Source organism: Colletotrichum siamense (genome assembly GCF_013390195.1).
Source record: "Colletotrichum siamense strain Cg363 chromosome Unknown KSG_Cg363_contig03, whole genome shotgun sequence".
Taxonomy (NCBI): domain Eukaryota; kingdom Fungi; phylum Ascomycota; class Sordariomycetes; order Glomerellales; family Glomerellaceae; genus Colletotrichum; species Colletotrichum siamense.
In genome coordinates, this window is record NW_023501016.1 from 6,873,867 (window position 1) to 6,900,414 (window position 26,548).

Here is a 26,548-nt window from a genome sequence, read left to right on the forward strand (position 1 = left end):
CTGGGGCATCATATCATGAAGAATCTCAGGCCGCAAGCATCGACATGGGCTGCAGAAGCCCTTCGACGTTTCTTTTTCCGACGGCTGGGAATCAAAAGGTTCTTGAAATTTACGTTACCTTGGCATTTGATTGAGGCCATATTCAGCCGAAAAGTCAGCGCGGCAGGATATGGCCATGCCAATCGTTAACAGCTGAGGGGATGTCAGAACTGTATCTCTACTGTGCCTGTTAATGCTCAAGTGGTTGCCGAGTGTCGGGTTCGAATGGGTGTTCTAGACTTCACCCGTAATGAAGCTGATTGGGCGTTCAACAATTTCGATAAATATCTCATTTCGCTGGCAATGATCGACGTCTTCCTTGCCCTTATTCAAGAGTAAGGCTTGAATATGACTATCCATTATCCACTCACATACATGACGCAAGGTGATGTCAGGGGTTGTTTGTAAGGGCTGAAACATGCAGCTTGAACAGTTGGCGATGCCAAAAAAGGCACTGCAGAGAGTTGCCTAGACCGCCGCGGCCAATAGAAGCTAGTCTGTCAACATGTCCAAGAGCAGTTTGCATCCCGGATAGAGCGTGGGTCTCGGAATGAAAGCAAATAAACATCCTGCAGGATCGAAGTATAACGTCAAAGCAATTAGACCACATCTCTACCCGCTCCAATACATACACGAGTAGTTCCACTGTCAGATCAGTAAACATTTGCAATCAACACCAAGGAGGTAAGGAGTTCGTACGCTGCATCAGCTTTCACCGAAATATGCACTACCGGCCCACCGACTCCGCCTCATCCCGTTTGCGGTCCAGTTTGTCGAACTTCCGTACAACCTGAAGGGTGGCAAAGTAGCTGAATGGCAAAGCGATGAACCAAAGACCCAGGTTGATGCTTGCCGTTGCAATGAGGGCGGTTGGCACGGCTTGAACACCGAAGCCAACGGCAACTGCGGCCGTCTCAATACCCCGAAGTAAAGAGCTATACCGAATTTGGTCGCCAGGGGAGTCCGAGAGGTTGCCGATACACCAGTAAATGTAGTTTTCCACCATTCCGAGACTGATCCGCTCGAACATGTAGACGCCGAACCCTCGACCAAACTCGCCCTGAAGAGCCCAATCCAACACGGGAAGCGTAAATCGATACTCATTCTGGATGATGACGGCCCATATCCATGTCGCGCTATTGAGTGAGGCAATCAGGGCATAAGTCGCGATGGCTCGCGTCTGTCGATTCTTAGTCCAGGGTAGGTCGACAAGAGATCCGCCCAGCCACGTCGCGAAGGTTCCCACAACTGCAGACATGAAGCTGCCCAGAGCTCTAGACCGGACGGTGAAGTAAGTGGCCAGGTAGGTGCCGGGATAGGCCTGTATCCATCCGAAGTACCAGAACAGGGGGATCAGGAGGACAATGGATCGACTCTTGAGCAGCTTCCACATTTGCTTGCTCTCTTCCCGCCAGTGAATTCCTCGCGGAGCTTCGATTGATGTACCGTCATCGCGTCTGACCTTCTCAGGATTCGACAAAAGGAGGCCGAAGAAGAAGCCCAAGCACTGAATCGCGATGAAGCCTAGATATGTTTGGTACCCAACTTTGCCTTTTTGGTTGACCTTGTGGTTGATGGCCAAGGATATCGCCCCTCCAATGATGTTACCAAAGTTTCGGAAGGTAAACCACGTCGCGATGTAGCGTCCTCGCTTGTGCTGTTCCGGATAGCCTGTACTTATGGCTCCTTCAACACTCCAAAAGAAGCCCGCACTCAGGCCACACGCAACTGAACCAAAGTAAACGAACCAGGTTGCGCCAGTTCTGTTGTTGACGTAGAGGCCGGCGGCATACAACGGATAGCCCAAGGAGCCTATCGCAAGCGTCCATCGGAACCCAATGATGTTCGTCATCCAAGGTCCAGCAAAGCAAGTTATTGTCATGAAGGCGTACAGAAGGGCATTGGCCGCATTGACGAGATTCGGACTCTGAGAGCCACCCACACCCAAGCCATTCATGGCGCTCCAGATGCCGGGAGCACTGAAGGCACATATGCCAACAACCAGAATCTGAAATAGGGTGCTTCTGAAGAACGGTATCGAGGATGGGGGCGTCGAGGGACCATCTTGACTGGGCTCCGAAAGATCCTGTCCAGTAGCAATAGTTGTAGTCGGTTCATTGGACTCAATAACGCCTTTCTGCACTGATTTGAGAGACATCGATTCGGGAGGTTCGAGTATGATCACGGTTGAAGAGATTAAATGGAATCTGTTCGAAGTTGTGACGATACAGATATCGAAGTTGTTGAAGAAGCGCCGACGCACCGCTTAACATCTTCTCAAGCAGGTGCCCATAATCACGTAACACGGCCAGAAATTGACATTATCGGTGTCTTGCTGGTATCGCTGCTTGTCATCCACGTGGTTGGTGATAAGAGATATCTAGCATCCAATAATTGGAGGGCTTGCGCCAGCTCTACAGGAATTGCGTGCTCCGGCTGGAGGGCCCGACTGATACCGATGATCGGCACCCCTCATCGGAGTGTGCACCAACCCATTCGGCTGGCAACTGTGATACCGAATGCGACCGAACCCCGCACAGAGGAGGTTCGCAGCAAATCCGCCGTCACTTCCTGATTGTACGATAAAGATAGACGTGAGTAGTTCTGATAATTCATCGCATAGTGTCACTTGTGAATGTTGCATGATGGTGGTTTATCGCCGGCTTCAAATCATGAAGGTTGAGTTGAGTTATCGAAGAACGTTCAAGATGGCGCCTGACCGGCTGATGCGTCCAACTGCTGATCCTGGATCCCAGAGCATTACTGGTGGTGTGTTGCGTCATATCAGAAGGATCCAACGATTTTGAACCCAAAGATAACGTGATTTTGGTTCCGAATGCATGTCGCACGTGTGACAGCGTTTCATTATATAGAGGACCGCTGCCGGTTTCTCAGGGTAAATTTAACTGGCCAGTTTCTGTATCTTCACCCTCGCCAGTAGACTACGTGAAGTACTACCACTAATCTGCAAATTCGACCACCGAGCCCAGCCCCGCTACAGTATGGCAACAGCAATCACTCTGAACTCGGCATTGTTCGTTCCGAATGGCACTGCCGACCCTGAGTCACAAACAGTGGTGTTTGAGCCTTTTGAATTGCCAACAACCAACCAGAGGAATCTGGGAGCTCCTCACCCCGAAGGCACGGTGATCCCACTTGCCCTGCGGCCATCAAGTCACGACGACGATGTCGAACTGGAGGCGATAATCCAGACAGTGAAGTCGCTCCAGGCTCGCGGTGGGATTCTCACAGAGAAGCTTGCCCTTCATGGGACTCTGTTGTTCCGAGGCCTACCCATCCACAATGCCGAGGACTTCAGCAAGTTCGCCCATGCCTTCGGTTACAGGCCACATGAAATCATCGGCATTGTGGTGAACAGGCCCCTGCTGGCTCCTAACGTAGCTCCTGCGAACGAAGCACCCAAGGAGGTTTTGATTTACAACCACAACGAGTCGCCTCAGGTACCACACGCTCCGGAGTACATCTTCTTTTACAACCACAAGGCTCCTGAAAGAGGGGGGGAAACCCCGATTTCATCTTCGCTCGAACTTTTCAATCGCGCTAAGGATGAGATTCCGGAGTTCATCGCCGAGATCACCGAGAAGGGGATTCTCAGCCGAGTCACGTACAAGTTCGACCGTCAATACGAGGGAGGATCAACGCTTAAGCAGGCCTTCGGCAAAGAGTTTCAGGAAGGAGATGATGATTCCACCAAAAAGGTCAAAATTGAGGCTCAGATTTCCCGGTACGGTCGTGGCGAGCATACTACATGGGAGTGGATAGAAGATGGCGTTGTTTTGACCCACCGGCTTCCAGCAGTACGCACGCAGCCCGGCACAAATCTGCCGACTCTGTTTACAGGTTTGGCAGCGTATTGGAAGAATGCGCAAGGAGGCAACGGGTCTAGGAAAGAGGTGACCAAACAGCTGTATGGTGACGGCACTCCCATTCCAGAGAAGTATCTGGAACATTTGTCGAAGATTACGGATGAGATCCGTGTGCTTCACAAGTGGCAGCGAGGCGACATTCTTGTTTACGACAACATCATTGCTCAGCATGGAAGGCAGCCTTGGGAGGGCGAGCAATCAGATCGTGTGGTTCTAGCCAGTCTATTTGATGGTCACAGCGTTCCTGGTGCGTACAACGATAAGAGTTGGGCCCAGGTTGTCCAGGCACTTGAAGGATAAGAACGAAGTCAATGGCCCACTCTCTCAGTGTGTTGCTAGTTTGAAGTAGAATACGATGTCTTACCTTGTCTCAGACAGGCCGCCCGTTTAACATCGGTACATCAGCAACGTCTTCAGTCTAGCTGTTCCTAATAATAAACTGCCACTAAATTGCCCGAAAGTGATGAGTTCTGCATCCTGAAGGATTGAGAAGTAAATTGGCTTGCGATCTTAACATGCTAATCATGACTGCTGAACTTATACTTGTAGCCTGGATGAGATGCTCTTAGCTTGGAGTCCCCAGGGGTCGCGTATAAGTTCTCCCTTGCGGTCCCTCCAGGGACTGCGTAATCCCCATTCCCCAACCATCCCCTTGCTTCGAGCTCAGGAATGAGGTATTCTATCACGTCTGCCCAGGCGCCAGGAACAACAACATGTCCGATGTTAAAGCCATCAACATCAGCAACCGTGATCCACTTTTCCAGCTCATCAGCCACAGTCTTGCCGCTGCCAACCTTGAAGTTCCCACTCCCCCCTATGGATTGGAATTCGGCTAGAATTCGCGGTGTCCACCTCTCATATCCCTGTGGCCGAGACAGGAGACGTTCCCGCTGCTGCGGTGTGAGCTTTGCCATCAGGGGGTGATTGGGTTCCGTGGGAAATTCTTCGTCAAGAGGGAATTCGCTGACATCAATGCCAGAGATGCCGCCGAGAAGTGCGAGGCCTCCGTCACCAATTGCGTACTTCTTGTATCGTTCGTACTTCTCCTAAGCCTCCTCATCTATAGCACTGAGAATCAGGGTAAACTAACATTTTATGAAGAATTCTTTTGTGAACTTTTATATAACTAGGGATATATAAGAGGTCCCCCTTACTCTAACTACCCCCTATATATCTAATAAACTACCTTTATTAACTATTACTTTATTAAGCTATAGTACTACTTTAAGTTCTACTAATAAGCTTTTTTATTTTAAATAGTTTAATTAGTTTATTTTATAATACTAATTATTAATTATTTTATTATTTTTAAATATTTTAGTAATATTTTTAAACTTATTAAATATTTTAAGAAAAAATAGATTATTATAGCTATATTAGTAAAGGATAATATATATTAATAAGTAATAAAAGAATAATACTTTTTTAAATTTATTATAGTTCTAAGGAAAAAAGTATTTATTTTAAAACTTATAGATATTTTTTTTAATAAACTAAGTAAAGCTATTATTACTTTTAAAGTAATAGTTATAGAAGTAATAAATATAGTATTACTTTAGTATTTTAGTATAATAGGTTATAGTAATATAAAGAGGGAGATATTTACTTCTTAGTAATTTATACTCTTTTTATATACCTCTATAAGTAGCTATAGAGGTGTTATAATTAGCTGTTTAATAGTAAGGTTTATTAATAGAAGCTAGAGATTAATATATTTAAATAGTATATTAAGGTTATAGTTTAAGTTATAAGTAGTAGATTAATAGTAGATTAAGTCTTTAAAAACTAAAGTAATTAGTTTTAAGCTTAATAAGTAATTTATAGTAAAAGTAAGCTAAAAGTATTTTAAAAATAAATATTAAATTAATTATTAAAGAACTATAGAAATCTAACTATAAGCTAAGTTTAAAGTTATACTATATATAAATCTTAGATAGTATTTTTTATTTATTTATAAGTAATTACTTAAATATATAAAATAATTATAATTAGTTAGTAAAACTAATTAATTACTAAGTATTTTATTTTATACTCTATTAATTATTTCTTTATTTTATTATTATATAACTTATACTATAGTTCTTTTATACTAAGTAAGTCTCTATAGTTCTTATAATCTTATAGTATAAATATCTTATTTTAACTACTTAACGCCTAAGTAAGTTATTTAGCTATTATCTTTATTTATAGGTTATAATATTAAGTCTCTTTTCTAAAAGTTTTATTTTTAAGACTTAATATAAGTAAGTTATTAGTCTTAAGTTAGAGATCTATTAATTATACTTCTTAATTTACTTATAATATTAATACTATATTAAGTTATATTTAAAAATTAAAGTTAAGTTCTATTTCTACTTTTTATTATTATAATTATATACTATATATTATTAAGTTTACCTTATATAGCGTAGTAATATACGCCTAATAGGCTTATATATTACTTAAATATATAGGTGTTAGTTTAATCCTAGCTATAAGAACCCTTTTTCCTCTCTTCTAATTAGTTAAAGACCTACTATAAAAAGTAGGTCCCTCTCTTAAGGGACCTATATACATAATAGGGCACTAATAGCTTCTAGCTAATTATTATATAGTATTATATATATATTATCTACTTTATTATATACTACTTATAGCTTAAGTTTTCTTCTTATAAAGAGTTTCTTAGTAGTATATAGCTTAGTATTAAGTATTAGTATAGAGTATTAAGGCCTTAAGCCCTCTAATATAGATTAAATAGAAGGAGAAGTACCTTTATACTATTTAATAAATATTATTAAGTTTAGTTTTATTATTAATATACTTTATTCTTATTATTACTTTATAGGGAAGTATTATAAACTACTTCTTAATAGTAAGGTTTATAGTAAGTATACTTATTTAAAGTAGTTTTATAATATAGTAGTAGATATTATTTATACCTATATATTTTTATATTTCTTATACTTTATAAGTAGTATTTAACTTACTTTTAATTAATTATCTATTAGATAAAGTAGTTTATTTAAAGGATACTAAAGTAACTAAAAAAGAAGTATTAAAGAAAAAGGCTACTACTTTATATACTATATAAGCTAAGTTAAATAAATCTATAGTATAGTTAGATTATTTATATAAATAGAAGAGAATAGTATTTTAGAAAAGTTAAGAAGTTACTAAAGAAGAGCTAATAATATCTCTTATATTAGAAGTTTAATCTATAAGTAGTTTTAGTATAATTAATCTAGATTTAATCCTTAACTAAAATCCTAATACTTTAAACTTTTTATTAAGGGAGTTTTAGTTATATTTTAATATTTCTAGTTAAATGCACTAAGATTATAATAAAGAAAGCAAATGCTTAGGTTTATAGAAGAGCCTAAGAGAGCCTTTCCTGCTCCCTCCCTTAATAAGCTATATCTTATCTTACCCTCTTTATCTAGCACTTAACACATAAGTAGTCTAAATCCACTATAGGCACGTTTTATATGCTATAGCTGCTAACCCTTAGTTCCCTATAGCAGCTGCTACTGCTGCTACTACACTAAGAGAAGAAAGGACTACACCTTAGACTAAAGTAAGACGCAGCAAAGCAGTTAAATAATATGCCTTTTCACTACTAAAAAAAGGCCTCTAGCTAGCTACTATAATTTTTACTTAGAACCTATACTGTAATAACCTCTAACTTCCCCCTTTAGCTAACAGCCTACTAGTTATATAATCTCCTATAGATCGCTATCTCTAGCTTTAGCCTTATTTCCCTTATATACACTAAAGTATACTATTTATTAAATAATCTTATTACTTTTAATATTACTTTAATAATAACTTTATAACTTTAACTAAACTTAATTACTATAGACTTTCTATAACTTTCTAATCTATCTTCTAACTCTTATATATACTTTTTATTACTTAGCTTTTTTCTCTACTACTTACCTTAAGTTCTATAGTTATTAGTAATATCTATAATTTTAGCTAGGTTAGTTTACTAGCTATATTACCTTACTAAAGATATTATTAAAATAGGCGTAATAATTAGGATTAGTAGTAAATATAGCTATATCTTTTAGCTAAAGTATATAAGTGCTTTTTATAATTATACTACTAATATTAGCTTTTAAAACTATTAAGTATAACTTAGCTATAGTTATTTTATTCTTAAGATTTTATAAATAAAAAGGTATTAACTTACTAATTATAGTAAGCTTAGCTTTATAGTTAGTATTAATTATTATATCTTAAGGTATACTTTAAGTAAAGCTTTATAGTATAAGACTTTATAGATTAAATAGGATAGAATATATTATAAAGAAATCTAAGTAGTTTACTTATAGTAAGTAGTAATATTAATATAGAATTAAGGATAAGAGATAAGTTTAAGGCTTAATAAGTAGCATCTTAAGTATATAGCTAAGATAAGCTTTTCTATAGCTAAAGACTTTATAAAGCTATTACTATATAAGTTATATAGGTGAAGCTATTAACCTTACTAGTAATAAAGCTATTATTAATAAGGCTAATAGCTATAATAGTATAGTAAGTTAAGGTTAGTATAAGTAGTTATTTTAGACCTTTAGGTATATATATTACGAAGCTATTAGACTAAGTATTAACTGAGGTGCTTTTACTACTTTTTCTCCTATTATGAAAACCCCTACTAAGTAGGCTTAAAACTTCCTTAATAATATTTCTAGTTAAATAAAAAGTTTTCTTTATAATAATTAATCTATTTTTATTAGTAGTTTAATATATTTATATAGATATTTAATTTATTAATAGCTATTAATAATTTTCTAACTAATTAATATAGCTAATATTAGTATAACTTTTTATTCTTAATATTATTAATAATAGAGTGAGAGCTTATCTACTATATTAATAATATTTTTAGTAAGTTCTTATATATTATTTTTATAATTATATCTTTTTTACTTAATAAAGTATTAATATCCTTTAAGTTCTTTTAAGTAGTTAATAATATATTTAACTTTATATTTTAATTTATTATTTTCTATAATAATAATATTACTTATCTATAATCTTTATAATATTAATATAAAGAATAAAATATAGAATATTAAGTAATATTTTATAATTTCTAGAAGTTTAATTTTATAGTTAATTAATAAAATTACTTATAAGATTTTAAAAAATCTAAGTTTTTTATAATTAAATTTATTATTTAGTTATTTTATTTTAATATTTTACTATATAAAATAAATATTATCTCCCTCTTTTAAAATTAGTTTTTTAATCCTTTATTTATTACTAAATTTAGTTATTTTTTATTATATAAATTTAAGTTCTTTATATATATTATTTTAAATATCTTTAATTTATTATATTAAAGTAATAGCTTTTATTATAGCTAAACGTATTTAAAGTTCTCTATAAATAGTAAGTTTAAATCTATAGTTAAAGTAAAAAAGAGATTCTTTAATATTTTCTCTTATTATAATATTATAAGTAAATTAAACTATAAATAGTAATATAACTTAATTATCTTAGTTATAATTAATATAAATATAAAAATAAGTTTTAAAATTTTAGTTAATTTATTCTATCTATTTATTAGTTTATAAGTAGAATATAATAAATATTAACTATTTAATATTAAAATATAATATAATTAATTTCTAAAAATTAGAAATAAAGATCTTATTTCTATTTAATATAATTTCTTTAAGTATTCTATAATTAATAATAATATACTTAAGAAATATATATATACTTTTTTTTAATATTATTTACTTCTTTATATAAGATAAAATAAGTATATTTTATAAATTAATTTATAATAATAAAAATATTATTATAGTATATTCTTATAAAAAGTTTTTAAAACTTTAATAGTTTAATAATAAAATTAAGTAATATAAACTATTAAGTAGTTTATAATATAAATAAAAGTTATAATATATTATAAAGTTAATATTAAATAGGTTTATTTTTAAAATAAACTTTATAATTCTTAATTAGTCTTATTATATATTCTTTAATAACTTTTTCTCTATATTATTATTATAGTTATTTTTAGGTTTTTATTAAGTTTATAGTTATAACGCAGCCCCCCCGCAAAAAGACTACAGCAAAATTCACCCCATACGCAGGCACAATTCTAGAAACACTATATAGGCACTTTAACCTATGCCCTCTACTAATTAAGGAAAACAGTACAGAAACCCTATACGTTCCTGCTAGCAAGCAAACCTCGCATAAAGTCGAACGCGCGCCCTAGCTGAATAGACCAGCAGAATAGCAACAGCGCCAGCCGCGCAGCATAAGGCCAGCAGCACCATATATAGCAGGGCCGATCACATCAGGGCCAAAGAGGTCACTAAGGCTCTCATAGCCTAGCAACGCCACCAAACAGAGATAACTCCTCAACCAAAGAGGTCGTCGCAAGAGGTTCTCACAGCCAGAAGCATAAAAAGCTCTACTACGCGCAGGACCTCATACCCTTCCCTCTTCCTCTTCCTCACCAACCCACAACAAATCCTTCACAATATCCACACCACGCAAAGAATACAAGAATACCAACCCCACGTAAAGCACACCCTTCTTCAAAAATACAGCTAGGGATATCGCTACGCAGAACAACATCTATACGCTAGACGAAACCCTCAGGTTCAGCGCACACTCTATCCCTAATCAGAAGCGCTTTATTAAGGTCGCATTAAACAGAGCCCTTAGCAATACCCCTCTAGGGGACCCTATCCGCCAAGCAATCATAGCGATAAGAAGACCTAACAGCCTTAGCGCAGAGGCTGCGCGCATCTCTAGCCATCCTAAAGAGTAGCCCTTCTTCGCGCAAACCCTCCATAATGCTAAGGCAGACGTAGCCCAAGCCCCAGCACAAGCCCAGTAGGGGAACATCAGTGAGTGCGCCTTACGCCGACTAACAGAGAGAGCGTTGCTGACGACAGCACAGCGAAGGCGTCAGCCGGCCCGATCAAACAAGAAGACAACGACAGTGACGACTTGCTTCCAAAGAAGCCACTATGGCGGACGGCGAAGCAGTGATAGGGACGGTGTTAGCGGCGCAGGTGATGCGCGAGAGAGAGGATAGGTTGACAGTTCAGTAGTCTGCAGTAATTAAGTAATTAAGTAATCACAAACCACATTATTACCAAAGTGAAGTTAAAGATAGTGAAGTTATTAACATGCATATGTAAGTGCGGCTAAGGTTAGGAGAGGATCATATGACTAAAGGCTGTGTGTATTATTAGGAGGCGTAAAGTTAGGAGGTCTGTCGCTCTAAGCAGGTAAAAATCACAGTAAACAGCCAGAGGCCTTTAGGTTTTTATAATTCCTTAATAACTATATATAAAATATATATAAAATTTTATAATAGCTTTATTATTTAATTTACTAAATAAGTTAATATTAAGTTATTTAGCTATTATTAAAAGTTTAGCTATTAATACTAAATCTCTATAGTTATTCTTTTTAAGAATTACTTAAGTTTTTTTAATTATTAGAATATTATAGTTTAATCTTTAGCTAAAAATATTAATTCTTCTATTATTTAATCTTTTTTTATATATAACTTAAAACTTAAATCTTAATAAGAATTCTAACTACTATATTTATTATTTTTCTAATACTTTTAAAATTATAAAATATATAAAGTTTTTATAGTTTAAATATATAAGTATTTTATAAATAATTCCTAAAAACTTAAATCTCTATTTTTTAAAAACTTTAATAATTACTATTAATTCTTTATTATAAATTTTATAATTAAACTTAAGTTTTTTAAATTTATTAAAAAAGAAAGTATAAAAATATAAATATCTTTTTAAATCTTATTATAATAATTATATTTTAATTATATAATCTAATATATTAAGTTTTATTTTAAATAGTTTTATAAGGTTTAAAATAAAGAGAACTAATTTATTAGTAATAAGGTCTTTAATTTTTTAAAAAGCTATTTACTATAGTTCTTTTTATTAGAATAATTTATTTTTATAACTAAAGTTTATAAAAATAATATTAATTTTTCTATAGTTTTTAATAAATTCTTAGTAAAAATTAATAAAACTTAAGAATTTTTAAACTTCTTTAAGGTTTTTAGTATTAGCTATTCTTAAATAGCTTTAACTTTATTTTTTAATATATTTATTTCTTTTAAAATTATAATAAATCTAAAATATTTTACTTATTATATATAAAACTTATTTTTTTTAAGTTTAACTAAGAGTTTAGCTTTCTAAAAAGTTTATAAAATATTATATATATTTTCTTTATATTCTTTAAAAATAGAAGAGAAAATAAAAATATTATCTAAATAAATAATATAATAAAGTAAGAGAGAAAACTTATTAATTATACTAAATACTCTACTCTAAGTAGAAAACCCCTAAAAATACCTAGATACTTATATATTAATTTTCTAAATAACTATAAGAGATATAAAAATAAATATATAAATATAAGTTTAATTAACTTATGTTTTATTTATATATTTTACTCTTTTTATATTTTAAATTATATAATTTTTTAAAAAAAAATAAGCTATTAAGAAGAAGTTTAATAGTAATATTTTTATAATATTTTATTTTATTTTTACTTTAAATAATTAAAGAAATATAATAAAGATTAAAAAAAGAAATAAAAATAGAACTAATTAAAGCTAGAAGAGTTTAAAAATATTTATATTTATTTAAATTTTAAAAAATAAGAATTAATAAACCTTTTCTATAAATTAAGCTAAAAAATCTTAAAAACTTTTCTAAAGAAATAGTTATTAAAATTATTAAAGAAAAATAAAAATTTATATAAAAATAAATATATTTCTTATTTATCTATTTAGTTTTTTTTATTATAAATTAATTAAGCTTCTATTTATTTATATAAGTTATTTCGTTTTATAATAATACTTAATACTTATAAAAATATTTATTTAGTTTTTTATTTTTAAATTAAAATTATTAAAAATTCTAAGTTCTTTACTTCTTTCTATATATCCTTTAAGTCTTTTATATATTATAAAAAGAAAAACTTAATTAGCTTTACTTTATATATTTAAAGTTATATTTAGCTTTTAAAGCTTTTAAGCTATTAGTTTTACTTTAAGCTAAGTTTTTAGCTATTTTTTATTTTATATAAATAAAATCCTTATTATTTTTTATAGCTTTTTAGTATATTATATATTAAATAATAAATATTCTTTTAATATAATTAAAAATAAATAAAAGTTTTAAAGTTTTATTTTTTAAATAATATCTTTAATTAAGTTATTTTATACTAAAAAGAAGTTATTTAAAATATAGTTATTTAGTTTAATAGTATTTTTAAGTAAATTAAGCTTTAGTTTTTATTTTTTAACTTTTATTTAGTATATACTTCTTTAAAGATTTTCTATTTTAACTTATTAATTCTATTTTTTTTTAATACTTTTAATAAAGTAGTTTCTCTTTTTAATATTATTTTAATAAGTTAAAAAGTTTAAATCTTTATCTCTAATAAAATTATTTAAGTTATAAATATTTAAAGAAGTAATTAGGTTTTCTTTAATAATTTAGATTAAATCCTAAATAACTAAAAACTAATTAAAATAAACTAAATATAACTTTTTAACTTTTTCTTTAATTTAGTTTATATTAATAAATCTTTAACTTTTATTATTTTTAGTTATAATATCTATAATATTTATTTATTTATTAAAAGTTTAATTAAGTTTAGTTTATAATCTCTTAATATTATTACTTCTTTATAGTTTAAATTTATTAATAATAAGCTAAACTTAATAATTAAAAAGGAGTTTATAGTAGTTATCTCTTATAATTTACTTCTTAGCTATATATTATAACTAAGTTATCTTTAAGCTATAGTCTTTTTTATAAAATATATAATAAATAAAATTAGTATTATAAAAACTATACTTCTAAAAGTTATTTAATAATTTAAATTAGAAATTTAAAATAATAAAAATAATATAATTAATAAGGTTTTATATCTCTATTAATATTTTATAGATTTTATATTAATTTCTAATAAGTTTTACTATATCTTAAAAAATAACTTAAAAATAGCTTAAAATATAAAAAATAAATCTAAAGTTTTAAGTAAAGTTTAAATAGAGATATAAATTACTTCTCTAGTTAATAATTATAATTAAAAACTAATTATTTACTTTATAAATCTTAATAAAGATAATAAAGTCTCTTTTTTCTAAATAGTTTTATTTTTTTTATAAGTTCTTATTATACTATTTTTAGTTTAAAAGATAAATATTATATAGATTTTTATATATCCTTTTTTATTAATATCTCTAATAATAAGTTTATAAGTTAATTTAATATATTTAGTTTTAAAAAAATTATATCTCTAAAAAAATCCTAAAAAGTTATAAAAGTTAAGAAAGTATTTCTTTTAAATTTCTTAACTTTATTTATATTATTAATAATTATTATTATTTTTCTTAAATATATTACTTTATTATTTAATTAATATTATATTTATAATATCTTTACTTCTATATATTTATATAAGTATAAAGTAATCTTTAAAAGCTTTAAGTTTTAATATATTTAAAACGTTTTATAAATTAATTAAAGCTTTAATAAGCTTAATTATATTAAATATAATATTAAGAAAACTATTTTTAAGATAAATAAGAAAAATATAATAGCTTTTTTTAATTATTATATTAATTATACTAAGAATATTTATATCTAAATAGTAATCTAAAATAGGAAAGTTTATAGTTTTAAGAGATCTAAATACTTCTCTAACTTATTTAGTTTTTTTATATTTAACTAATTAATCTTTATAAAAAAAAATATAAATTTAAAGGTTTTTATAAAGGTTTTTAATATTATTTATATTTTAAATACTTTTTTAGATTTTATAAATAATAAGAGAATAAAAAGGACTTAAAAAAAGAGAGAAAATAATAAGTATCTTAATATTTTTAATTAATATAGAGAGGAAATAAATATATAAATAGTTATAAAATAAGCTAAATAATTTTATATTATAATCTATTTAAGTTATAATAATAAAATATCTTATAAATAAAGAAGAATTAAAAAAATAAACTTATAATAAGTAAAGAGGAAAAAATATAATTTTTAGGATATATAAATAATAATTAAGCTTAGTTAAAATATTATAGTTAAATATAAATATATCTATTAAAATAGAGTAATTATTATATATATAAATATATAAAACTATTTAATAGAGAGTTAGTAATTTAAAATACCTCTTTTTATAGATATTATAAAAATAAATTTAATACTAATAATTAATATTCTTTTTAAAAATATAATTTTTAAATAAAAAAGGAGCTAGTTAAGTTTAAAAAGTAGTTTTCTAAAAGTAAAACTTATATAAGTAATTAAAGTAGTTAATAAAGTTTTAAAAGTATAATAAGTATAAAGAAAAAAAAGTAATATATATAATTTAATACTTTATAAAGAGTTAAATATAGTTATTAAGAGGTTAGTTAAGCTTATAATAATATATTTTTAAAAAAAAAAATTAATATAACTATAGAAAAGTTAAAGTTTCTTAAGATCTATTTATAAGATATTTAAAGTTTATAAGCTTTTTTTATAGATAGTAATACTTTAATTTTTATATTTACTTTATTTTTATTTTTAATATTTAATTAAATATATTCTCTTTAAATTAATTAATTTTAAATTTATAATAAAAAGTTTTTTAAGTTATTCTTTTTTATCTTATTAATAGATTACTATAGTAAATAAGCTTTTTTATTATTATAACTATTATTTTAGTATTAACTACCTCTCTTTTTAGATATAAAAAAGTATATTTCTTTTATTTAGTTAGATCTTTTTTTTCTTCCTCTTAATATATTAACTTTTATATTTTTTAGCTTAACTAAGCTTTTTATAATAATAATTAAACTTTCTTAAGTTATATAATATTTATATTATAAATACTAAAATTAACTTTAGTTATTTTTATATTATTAGCTAAAATACTTTATATAAGCTTTTCTTTTTCTCTCTTATTCTTATTACTATTATTAATAAACTAAATAAAAATAGTAAGTTTTACTTATATTAAATTATTATACTTACTTTAGTTATAATAAGTTAATTTTAACTTTAATTAAGCTAACTACTAACTTATATATAAACCTCTTTTTTCTTTTTATAAACTTTAATTAAAAATCTTATTAGCTTAATTTAATATTAGCTTAAATTTATAGATAAACTTTATATTAAAAATTATATTAAAATTATAATAAAGTAGTTTTAAGAGTTATTTCTAAAGTTTTCTACTATATATATAGCTTTAACTAAAAAATAAGAAAATTTCTTTATTAATTATTCTTTATATATAAGATCTATATTACTAAAAGTTATTTTAATTTTTAAAAATAATTATACTAAAAGTTAAATAAATTAGAAGTAATTAAAGCTTTATTAATTTATATATATAATACTTATAACTTTTATCTTTATAATAAATATTTTAAATAATAAGCTAAAATAGCTTTTAAAGTTACTAAAAATAGATAGCTAATTAAAATAGCTCTATTATTCTAAAAATATATTTCTTATTAAACTAAATAAAAAGAAGTTTATTTTAATTATATCTACTATAAGAAAAACTTATTATATTTATATAAAGCTAACTATAATAAAGAAAAAATAAAATAAGTTAAATATATTAAGAAAAGTAATCTATAAAAAAAGATTCTTAATAATATACTTTATATAGATAATAAAAGTATAAAGTTTTTTCTTAATAACTAGTTAAATTTCCCTTTAAATAAAGTAATTAAAAAAGATTATAAAGCGTTTTTTAACTATATAAATAAGTTAAATAAGAAGTTTAGGTTTAATAAAGAGAAAAATACTCTATTTATTAATATTCTAATAATAACTTAAGTTATAATTAGATAGATAAATTACTTAAAAGTAAAAAAAGAAACTTTATATATATAATAAGAATATAAAATAGTTTCTAGAGATAGTAGCTTTTAGTGAAGTATTTAGACTAGCTTAGATTTAAATTTTTTAAAAGTAATATTAATTCCTTTTAAGTTTTTTTAGTATTTTAAATTTTTTAGAAGTAGTATTAGTTCTTTTTAAGTTTTTTTAGTATTTTTTAGTCTTTTTAGTATTTATTAGTTTTTATTATTATATATCTCCCCTTTTTTTATAATAATATATATTAAGAATAAAAGAAATAATATAAATATATAATTAATATAAATTATAATATAAAAATAACTAAATATAAATAAATAAAATAATATTTTACTTAATAAAAATAAATAGTTTTTATAGACTTAGCTATTTTTTAGTTCCTCTATATCTCTATATTAGCTATTAAACTTTTTATTCTTTATAAGAATACTTATTACTATTTTATTTTTTTTCTATTAAATATTAACTTTAATTTATAGTATTTTATTTTATTCTTATAATTATTTAATTTATATTTTTATAGTATTAAAATTATTAACTTCTATTTCTTTTAGTATAAATAACTTATTAGAGTTTAAGATCTCTATTAAGCTAAATATATTAGGATTAAGTTAATTTATAATAAAAAAACCTTATTAAAAGCTTATTTAAGGTTTAATTAAACTTCTATTTTAGAGATATTATTTAGATAGCTATCCTTATTTATTATAAATTTCTTTAAATAGTTACTAATTACTATTTACTTAATTAAGATTTTAATAAAGGTTTTAAATAGATAAAATAAAATTTAAAAAGATATTTACTAAATATAAAAAAAGCTTAGTTAATATATATTAAGCTTATTAGAAAAGTTTTTATTAATAAATAGCTTTATATTATAAATAAGAATAATATTTCTAACTTATAGGTTTTTATATTATATTTTATACTTATTTCTTTAATTATAATCTTTAGTAATTTAGTAGTAGTATTTTATAATATATTTAAAAGCTATTTATTAGTTAGAATTAAATTATTTAAAAATTTATATATATAAAAAGAGTTTAATTTTAATATTTCTAACTTTTAGTTAATTTAATACTTACTAAATAATACTTTTAGTTTTAATTAAAGTAATTAAGTTATAATTATAAATAAAATAAAAAAAAGAGTATTTTATAAAAGATCTAATTAATATTTAATTAGTAAAAAAGGCTATATAAAGGATTAAAGTTTAGTTCTTTTTATTAAAATCTAATTAAGTTATAAAAATATAAATAAAAGGTTAATATCTTTTTTTAATAAATTTATTAGCTTTTAAATTATATATTAAGATAATAAAATATTATCCCTTATAGATTTAATTAAATATTTTAATAAACTTCTTATTTTTTAATCCTCTATTAATTATAAAAAGCTTATAGATCTTATAATAGTAAATTATATCTTCCTAAATAAACTTAGCTATTATCTTTAAGTTAATATTCTTAAGAAGTTAATATATTTCTATATAACTAATAAATATATTATAAACTTTAATTAAAGAGTAATTATTAATTTTTTAAATATTAATATAAATATATTATAATAAGATTTTTAGAAATATAGAAAAAGTATAAAGGTTTTTAAAATACCTTAATTAAACTTATATATAAAATAAATAGCTTTTTATATTATTATTTATTATTTAATATATATTTTCCTAAATATATTGCTTTTAAAATCTAATATATATTATATTTTAGTTTTAATACCCTCTTTTAATATATATATACTAAATTAATTTTTTATTCTTCTTTATCATTTTTTATTTATTTTAATATAAAGTTTAACTTTATTCTTTTTTAGAAAAAAAAACTATTTTAAAATATATATTTCACTATATATAATTTAAATTTCTTAAAATTAATCTAAAAGATAGTTTTTAAATATAATAAAAAAGCTAAATACTTAGTAATTTATTATAAATATTAAGACTAAATTTAATTATAACTTAATAGATTATTAGTTTTAAGTTTAAGATCTTTTTTAACTTTAAATATATAAATAGAGTTATTAATTATTTTATTTAAGTTTTCTTTTTATTTAGCTTTTTAGATATTAAATTCCCTTATTAGTTTATATAAAAAACTATCTACTACTTTATTCTTTATACTAAATATATAATAAATATTAAAATTAAATATCTTAATTTAAGTAATTTATTATATTAAAAGTACTTTAAGTAAATCTAAAGTAATATTATTAATTTAGTTTATAAAAACCTTTATATTAGTTTTAAGAGTAAATTATATATATTATATAAGTAATTCTTAAGCTTTTTAAGAGTAAATAAAACTAATTAAAACTTAAACTTTTCTATATTATAGTTAAGAGCTATACCTATCTAAATTCTACTTTTATATTTAGTAATATATTTCTTATTTTAATAATATTATCTAAATATAGCTTTTTACTTTTTAGTATTTATATTAGTAAATAAATAGATTTTATTAGCTTTCTCTTTATAATTAATAAGTTAAAGTAATTAAGTTTATAGTTATAACATAGCCCCCCCGCAAAAAGACTACAGCAAAATTCACCCTATACGCAGGCATAATTCTAGAAACACTATATGGGCACTTTAACCTATGCCCTCTACTAATTAAGGAAAACAGTATAGAAACCCTATACGTTCCTGCTGGCAGGCAAACCCTCTGAACATCATAAAGTCAAACGCGCGCCCTGGCCGAATAGACTGGCGGAACAGCAATGGCGCCGGCCGCGCGGCGTGGGGCTGGCGGCGCCGCACGTAGCGGGGCCGATCATATTGGGGCCGAAGGGGTCACTGAGGCTCTCATAGCAACGCCACTAAACAGAGATAACTCCTTAACCAAAGAGGTCATCATAAGAGGTTCTCACAGCTAGAAGCATAAAAAGCTCTACTGCTGCGCGTAAGGCCTCATACCCTTCCCTCTTCTTAACCCATAATAAATCCTAAAGCATCTTCATAATATCTACACCACGCAAAGCACTTAAGTTCGCTAAGCGTAAGCTAGGCGGCACGCTTATCTCTGTAAATAACACGTAATGCATCTAGAATAAGTTTAACCTCAGCACGCTTAACGAGAAGCTCCTATTTAAAGAATAATCTGAAGAAGACTAAAAGCATATTATCCTAATAGCTCTATTGATAAGCCTCCTAGAAGCCCTTATAGGTAGCGACGTTATCCCTCTTGCTAAGAAAGCCTTGGATAACATTGACGTGGAGTTTAACTATGTTCTTAGCTACCTTAATGAGTGGGACTTCTTCTCTGAGGCACTTAAGGGTGCTAAAGAGGATGTAAGGCTTGCGTAGAGACAGTAAGTACGCCTTATGCTGATTACATAGAGAGAACGTTGCTGATGATGGCATAGCTGTTCTAAAGAAGCCACTATGGTGGACGGCGAAGCAGTGATAGGGATGGTGTTTAATGGCGGCGTGGGTGATGCGTAAGAGAGAGGATAGGTTGATAGTTTAGTAGTTAGTAATTAAGTAATTGAGTAATCACAAACTACATTGTTGCTAAAGTGAAGTTGAAGATAGTGAAGTTGTCTGGTGTGATGTGCATATATAAGTGCGGCTGAGGTTAGGAGAGTTATAATCATATGACTAAAGGCTGTGTATATTATTAGGAGGCATGGAGTTAGGAGGTCTGTCGCTCTAAGTAGGTAACAATCACAGTGAACAGCTAGAGGCCTAAGTTAAAGTAATAAAAAGCTAACTAAATAAAACTTAAAGGTTTTTATAACTAATTATTATTTTAGTTTCTATTTAAAAAATACTTTTTTTTAAAAAAGTCTTATTAATAAAGTAGAAATAGTTTTATAATCTTTAATCTATACTTAATAAAACTTAATAATATTAAAAAGATTTTTAATTACTATAATATTATTATATTTTTTTTATTTAAAGATCTTAATAACTTTATTCTAATTAAGCTTATATTTCTTATTATTTATTATATAACTAAAAAAGTTAATAATAAGTTAGTAAATCTAAGGTTTTTTAAGAGAAATTATAATATTAGTAAATTTAAAGTTCTAAAGTATTATATTTAGGTTTATAAAATACTTAAAAATATATAAGTATACTTCTAGAAACTTAACTATATAGTTATTATTATATATTATTTTAAGTTTTTTAATAAAGATATTATTAAAAAAAAGTTAATAAATATTTAGAATAAAGTTATAGAAGATTTTTATTATAACTTTTATAAACTAAGTAATTAAATTTATTACTCTTTAAAATAAAATATATATTCTAAATAACTTTAAAAATATAATAAATATAATTAAATTTTAATTTAATTTATTAAATAAGATTTAGTTATATTTAGAAAATAGATTTAAAAAACTTATAATTTTATAGTTAGTAAAGTTTTCTAAGAATTTATTAATACTTAGAGGAATAAAAATATCTTTAATATTAATTTTATTAAGTTTTATATAAAAATTAATTAGCTTTATATTATTATTCTTTTTAGTAATAAAGAACTAAGAGTTTCTATATAATTTATAGAATTCTTTTAAAACTCTTTATATAACTCTTAATCTAAATATATTAATAACTTTCTTTTATAAAGTTTTTAAAATAAAAATTCCTTTTTTTTATTAAGTAATATATAGAATAGTTCTAATTTTTTATAATAAAACTATATAAAAGTTAATATATTTATATTCTATAAAATCCTATATTAATACCTCTTTTTAATTTATAAAGATATATTTAAGTATTTTAATCTCTCTTAGTAAAAAATATAACTAAATAACTTTAAGTTTTAAAAACCTCTTAAAAATAAAATAAATCCCTTAGTTAAACTATATAAATTATAGATATATATAGCTAGTAAAGAGAGAGTTAAAAAGCTAATAATAGCTTTCTATTTCTTAAATTAGGGTTTTTTTTTTAGTTTTTCTATTTATTACAAATAAACTTATTTAAAAGTAAATTATTAACTAAATAAACCTTTTTATTTTTATATTTATATATTATATAAATATTAATAAAACTTTAGTTAGACTTAAGATCTTTTATAATTAATTTAAAGAATATTTAATCTTTTAAAACTTTAAGAAGATTTTATTAGCTTTTAGTATTTTTAAAAAAGTAAGCTTAAATAGTTTTTATAATTAGAATAACTAATACTTTAATAATAATTCTTAAGATATTAAGTATAGCTAAAAGTAAAATTAAAGTAGAATATTAATTAGTCTTAAAAATAGCTTCTTTTTATTTAAAAAAATTAGTTTTTTTTTTAAGTAAAAAAGTACTCTTTTTTATAGTTTATTATAGTATTAATATAATAAGTTTAAACTATATTATATATATTATTAAGGTTTTAATTAGTCTTAAGTTAGTTTTTTATAGCTTTAGAAGTATTATAGATATCTTTTATATAGTTTTCCTATTTAGAGAAATAATATTAAATCTAATATAAAAAATCTAATTATATAAAGCTAATTAAAATATTAATATTTTAGAATTTATTACTTCTATAGTTTTTAATTTTTATTATAGTAGTAATAAAACATTTTAAATACTTAAAAATAAATTTAATAAAAATAATAAATAGAAGTTTAAAGAGTAAGTTATAATTAATAGTTTTAAGATTTACTATTATTATAGTTATTATAATCTTATAGTTATTAATCTAAATAAATATATAATATACCTTAATAAAGTATAGTTTTAAATTACTTTTAGCTATTATTCTTATTATTAAGGTAATAATAAAAATTTAAATATTATAATTTAAGATATATTAATAACTTATAAAACTAAATTCTATATTAATATTAATTATACTTTATATAAATAAGTAGTTATTAAAATATTTATTATTAATAGAGATTTCTAAAATAAGTTATAATATAATAATTATAAAAACTATTTAGTTTATAATTATAAAAATAATAGCTTTAACTAAAAAGATCTTTAGATAATTTTAAGTTTAAATAGTTTTATTATATTTAGAAATCTAATTAGTTTATTATATTTAGAAATCTAATTAGTTTATTATATTTTTATTAGTAACGCTAGCCTATTATAGCGTTAATTAAGCTAGGCGTGCCTTATATAATTAGTAATTATATAAAGCACTAGCCTCTATAATTAACACTATAATTATAGCTACTACCTCTAATATAGTTAACCTTATATATATTACTACTAATATAGTTAATATAATATAATATTTACTGCTTATAGTGCCTTACTAGCTAGCTAGTCTTATAAGATTAATACTAATTAGTAGTTAACTTTATAGTTATTACTATATAATATATTAATTAACTATAGATTAGTAAAGCTTTAGAAGAGGTAGTCTTATTAATATTTATTTAGATCTATTCTACTTAGAAACGCTTAATTAATTAACTTATACTAATAAAGTAGTTATAACTTTAAGAAAAGATAGTTTATATTACTTAAGTTACTTTAAACTTACTCTCTTTTAGTTTCTAAGAAGAGTATATTAATACTAATATTATTAATACTAATAGGATTAAATAATATCTCCCTATAGTATTAATAATAGTAAGATTATAATAATAGCTTTTATAGCTTTTAATTTTATATTTAATAGAAGTAGTTATAATATAACTTAAAGGATAGTTTATTTTATTTAGAATATTTTTAGTAATTACTTTTCTTTTTTATTTAAAGAACGTTTATTATATACTTAACTTTTAATATTAAATTTAGCTTATTAATTTATAATTAATAATAAAGTTAACTACTTACTTCACTTTTAACTATCTTATTTAGCTTCTTACTTCTTATAAGTAGAGTTTTTATACTAAATAAGTAAATAAGAGATTACTTTACTTTTAATAGCTTTTAACTACCTTTTTTTTTATTAAGTTAATATTAATAATAAATAGCTACTTTAAGCTTATTTAATAATAACTACTTATATATATAGTATATAATATACTTTACTATAAGATTTTCTTATTATTTAACTACTAAATACTAACTACTAACTACTAGTTATAAGAGAATTTTTTATTATCTTTTACTCTTAATAACTTATACTCTTTTTATAATACTATTATATAGCTTTTTTACTTTTTCTATAATACTATTATACTATCTCCTTATTTTTAAGACTTTACTACTTTATTAATAATATTATTTATTAAACCTATTTATTTTCTTATTAATATTTATTTTTAGTACTCTTTTCTATATAGTTAACTAACTTTTAGTTTATTATAAAGATCTTTCTTAACCTTTATACTTCTATCTTTAATTACTATTAAGCTATATTAAGTTAAATAAGAGTAATAAAATAATAAATTATCTATTAAATAAATAAACTTTAGCTACTATAATACTTAATAAGCTCTTTATAACTATAATATAGTAATCCTTATTTATAATTTAACTTAATATTTTACTCTATTAAGAATATTAATACCTACCCCTCTATACTTTTAATAACTTATATAACTTCTTAAATAACTATTATTAAGCTTTTTTAACTATATCTAAATTATCTACTATAGCTCTTCTAAGAAACCTTCTAAGTAACTTTTTAGTTTTCTTAGCTTTTCTAATACTTCTAGCTAATAACTACTTTATCTCTATCCTTATTAAAGTTTATAATATAATTAACTATAGCGTTTAAAGTAAGTTTAGTAATATTAATATAAAATTAAATATTACTACTTAAGGTTAAGTAGCTTTATACTTCTTATTTAATATAGAGTATTACTAACTTAATAGCTTTATTAGTTCTATTCTTTAAAGTTAAGTTTTTACTAATTTTAAAGATATATTAGAATTTACTTTTAACTATTATAATAAAGCTACTATAAAGGAATTTAAGGACTTCTTTATTACTAATAAGGTTTATATTATATAAAATAGTAAATCTATTACTTCTAATATTTATACTACTTTTTATTAAGACTTTTATTATTAGTTTAATAAAGATATTAATAATAAAATAGCTAAGTTTCCCTCTTTTAAAAAAGCTATTAAGAATATTAACTTTTTTAATAATATTAAGGGTATTAAGCTAAAGCTATTAGTATTTTCTAGCTATACCTCTTTATATATAGCCCTATTTTTTAAACTAATCTAGTATAAATTAAGCTTTATTAGAACTTACTAGTTAACTACTTTTACTTATCTAAGAGGTTTTAATATTAATTTTAATAAAAATAATATATTTAACTTTATTATATTTAATTAGCTATCTTTTTATTAACTTATAGATCTTATAAAGTTATATAATAATAGTATATAATTTAGGGGTAATATATATAATATCTTTAACTTTAAGCTTCTAATCTTTAAAGATTCTTATATTAAAGCTAATATTAATAAGTTTTAAACTTTAAGTACTTTCTCTATTATACTTAAGAGTAAAATACTTAATTATTATTATAATAAGCTTTATAGTAATAATATACTTATTAACCTCACTAAATTAGTTATTAAAGTTAAAGCTTACTTTAAGACTAAAAAGTCTTATTAAGTATATCTCTTTAAGTAATATAGTATTACTTTTAACTATATAATCTTTAAAAACCTTAATAAAATTAAAATAAAGTACTTTAAGATAGTTTTTAATAAGCTTATTACTATTTAGTATACTCTCTCTACTATCTACTATTCTAATAATACTCTTTATAATTAGGTTTTTAATACTTATTAAAATATACCTAAGTATAATTATACTTTTATAAGCCCTATTAAGAACTATAAAAGTATTACTAATTAGCTTAGATTATCTATTAGTATTATAATATAAAGCTAAGCTTATAAGTATTTTATAATAAATCTAGCTCTAATTAATAATTAATATTAAACTAATTACTAATATAATAGCTATAGCTATAGCTCTTAATTTAGCTATTATCTATATATACTTTATAGTTAATATTACTCTTAACTTATACTTCTTAAATTTAAGAAGAAGTACTATATTTATAGCAAAATAAGCTACTAATTAATAAAGTATCCTATTAAAGATTACTATAAAGTTTTTAACTACTTTAAGTAAATATATATTAATAAGGATATTTCTACTCCTACTTTTAATTACTTTCTAATATAATATAAAGGTATTAAGAGTATTAATAACCTTTTTATTAATAACTATAATAAGGATATATTAAACTATTTTAGTACTCTTAATATTAATAACTTTAATATTAAAAATAGCTAGTATAAATTAGAAAGCTTAGATAATAAAAATTAATAATTTCTTACTCTTTACTTTATTAATATTATTTTTAATAGCTTTAAAGTTACTAATATATTAAGTAATAATACTACTTTTTATACTATTACTAAATAAGATTAATATATTATAATTAAGCTTAAAGAATATACTTTATAGTTCTCTCTTAAGGGAAAGTATAAGTTAATAATCTTCTAAGGTATCCTACTTAATATTAATACCTCTAAATATTTAATAATAAGCTAACTTTAAATCTTTATACTTTAATAATTAATACTAAACTTTAAAGTTAATACTATAAAAATAGCTACTATTAGATTTAGTTTTAGTAACTTTATCTACTTATTAAGATCTATTAAAATCCTTATATTACTTAGTTTTATTACTTTCTATATTATACTAATAAATATACTTTTTTTATACTACTTTTATAATATAAATAAGATAGAAATTATATTTAATAACTTTAATAACGTTATAAAGTAGAAAAGCTTTAGAGTTTTAGTTATCTATAAATAGAAAT

The 26,548-nt window shown here is 24.5% G+C and overlaps 2 protein-coding genes across 2 annotated transcripts; one reads left to right on the forward strand and one right to left on the reverse strand.

Moving 5' to 3' along the window:
• Window positions 1-766: 766 nt before the first annotated feature.
• CGCS363_v005833 (UNC93-like protein) lies at window positions 767-2,197 on the reverse strand (the record flags this gene model as incomplete). Its single annotated transcript, XM_036637682.1, has 1 exon — window positions 767-2,197. One exon carries the CDS (start codon window positions 2,195-2,197, stop codon window positions 767-769), a length of 1,431 nt encoding a protein of 476 aa, XP_036497471.1.
• An 844-nt stretch (window positions 2,198-3,041) lies between these two features.
• Window positions 3,042-4,226, forward strand: CGCS363_v005834 (Clavaminate synthase-like protein; the record flags this gene model as incomplete). The annotated part of the gene is made up of 1 exon (XM_036637683.1): window positions 3,042-4,226. The coding sequence occupies one exon, from the start codon at window positions 3,042-3,044 to the stop codon at window positions 4,224-4,226; it is 1,185 nt and encodes a 394-aa protein (XP_036497472.1).
• Window positions 4,227-26,548: the final 22,322 nt, after the last annotated feature.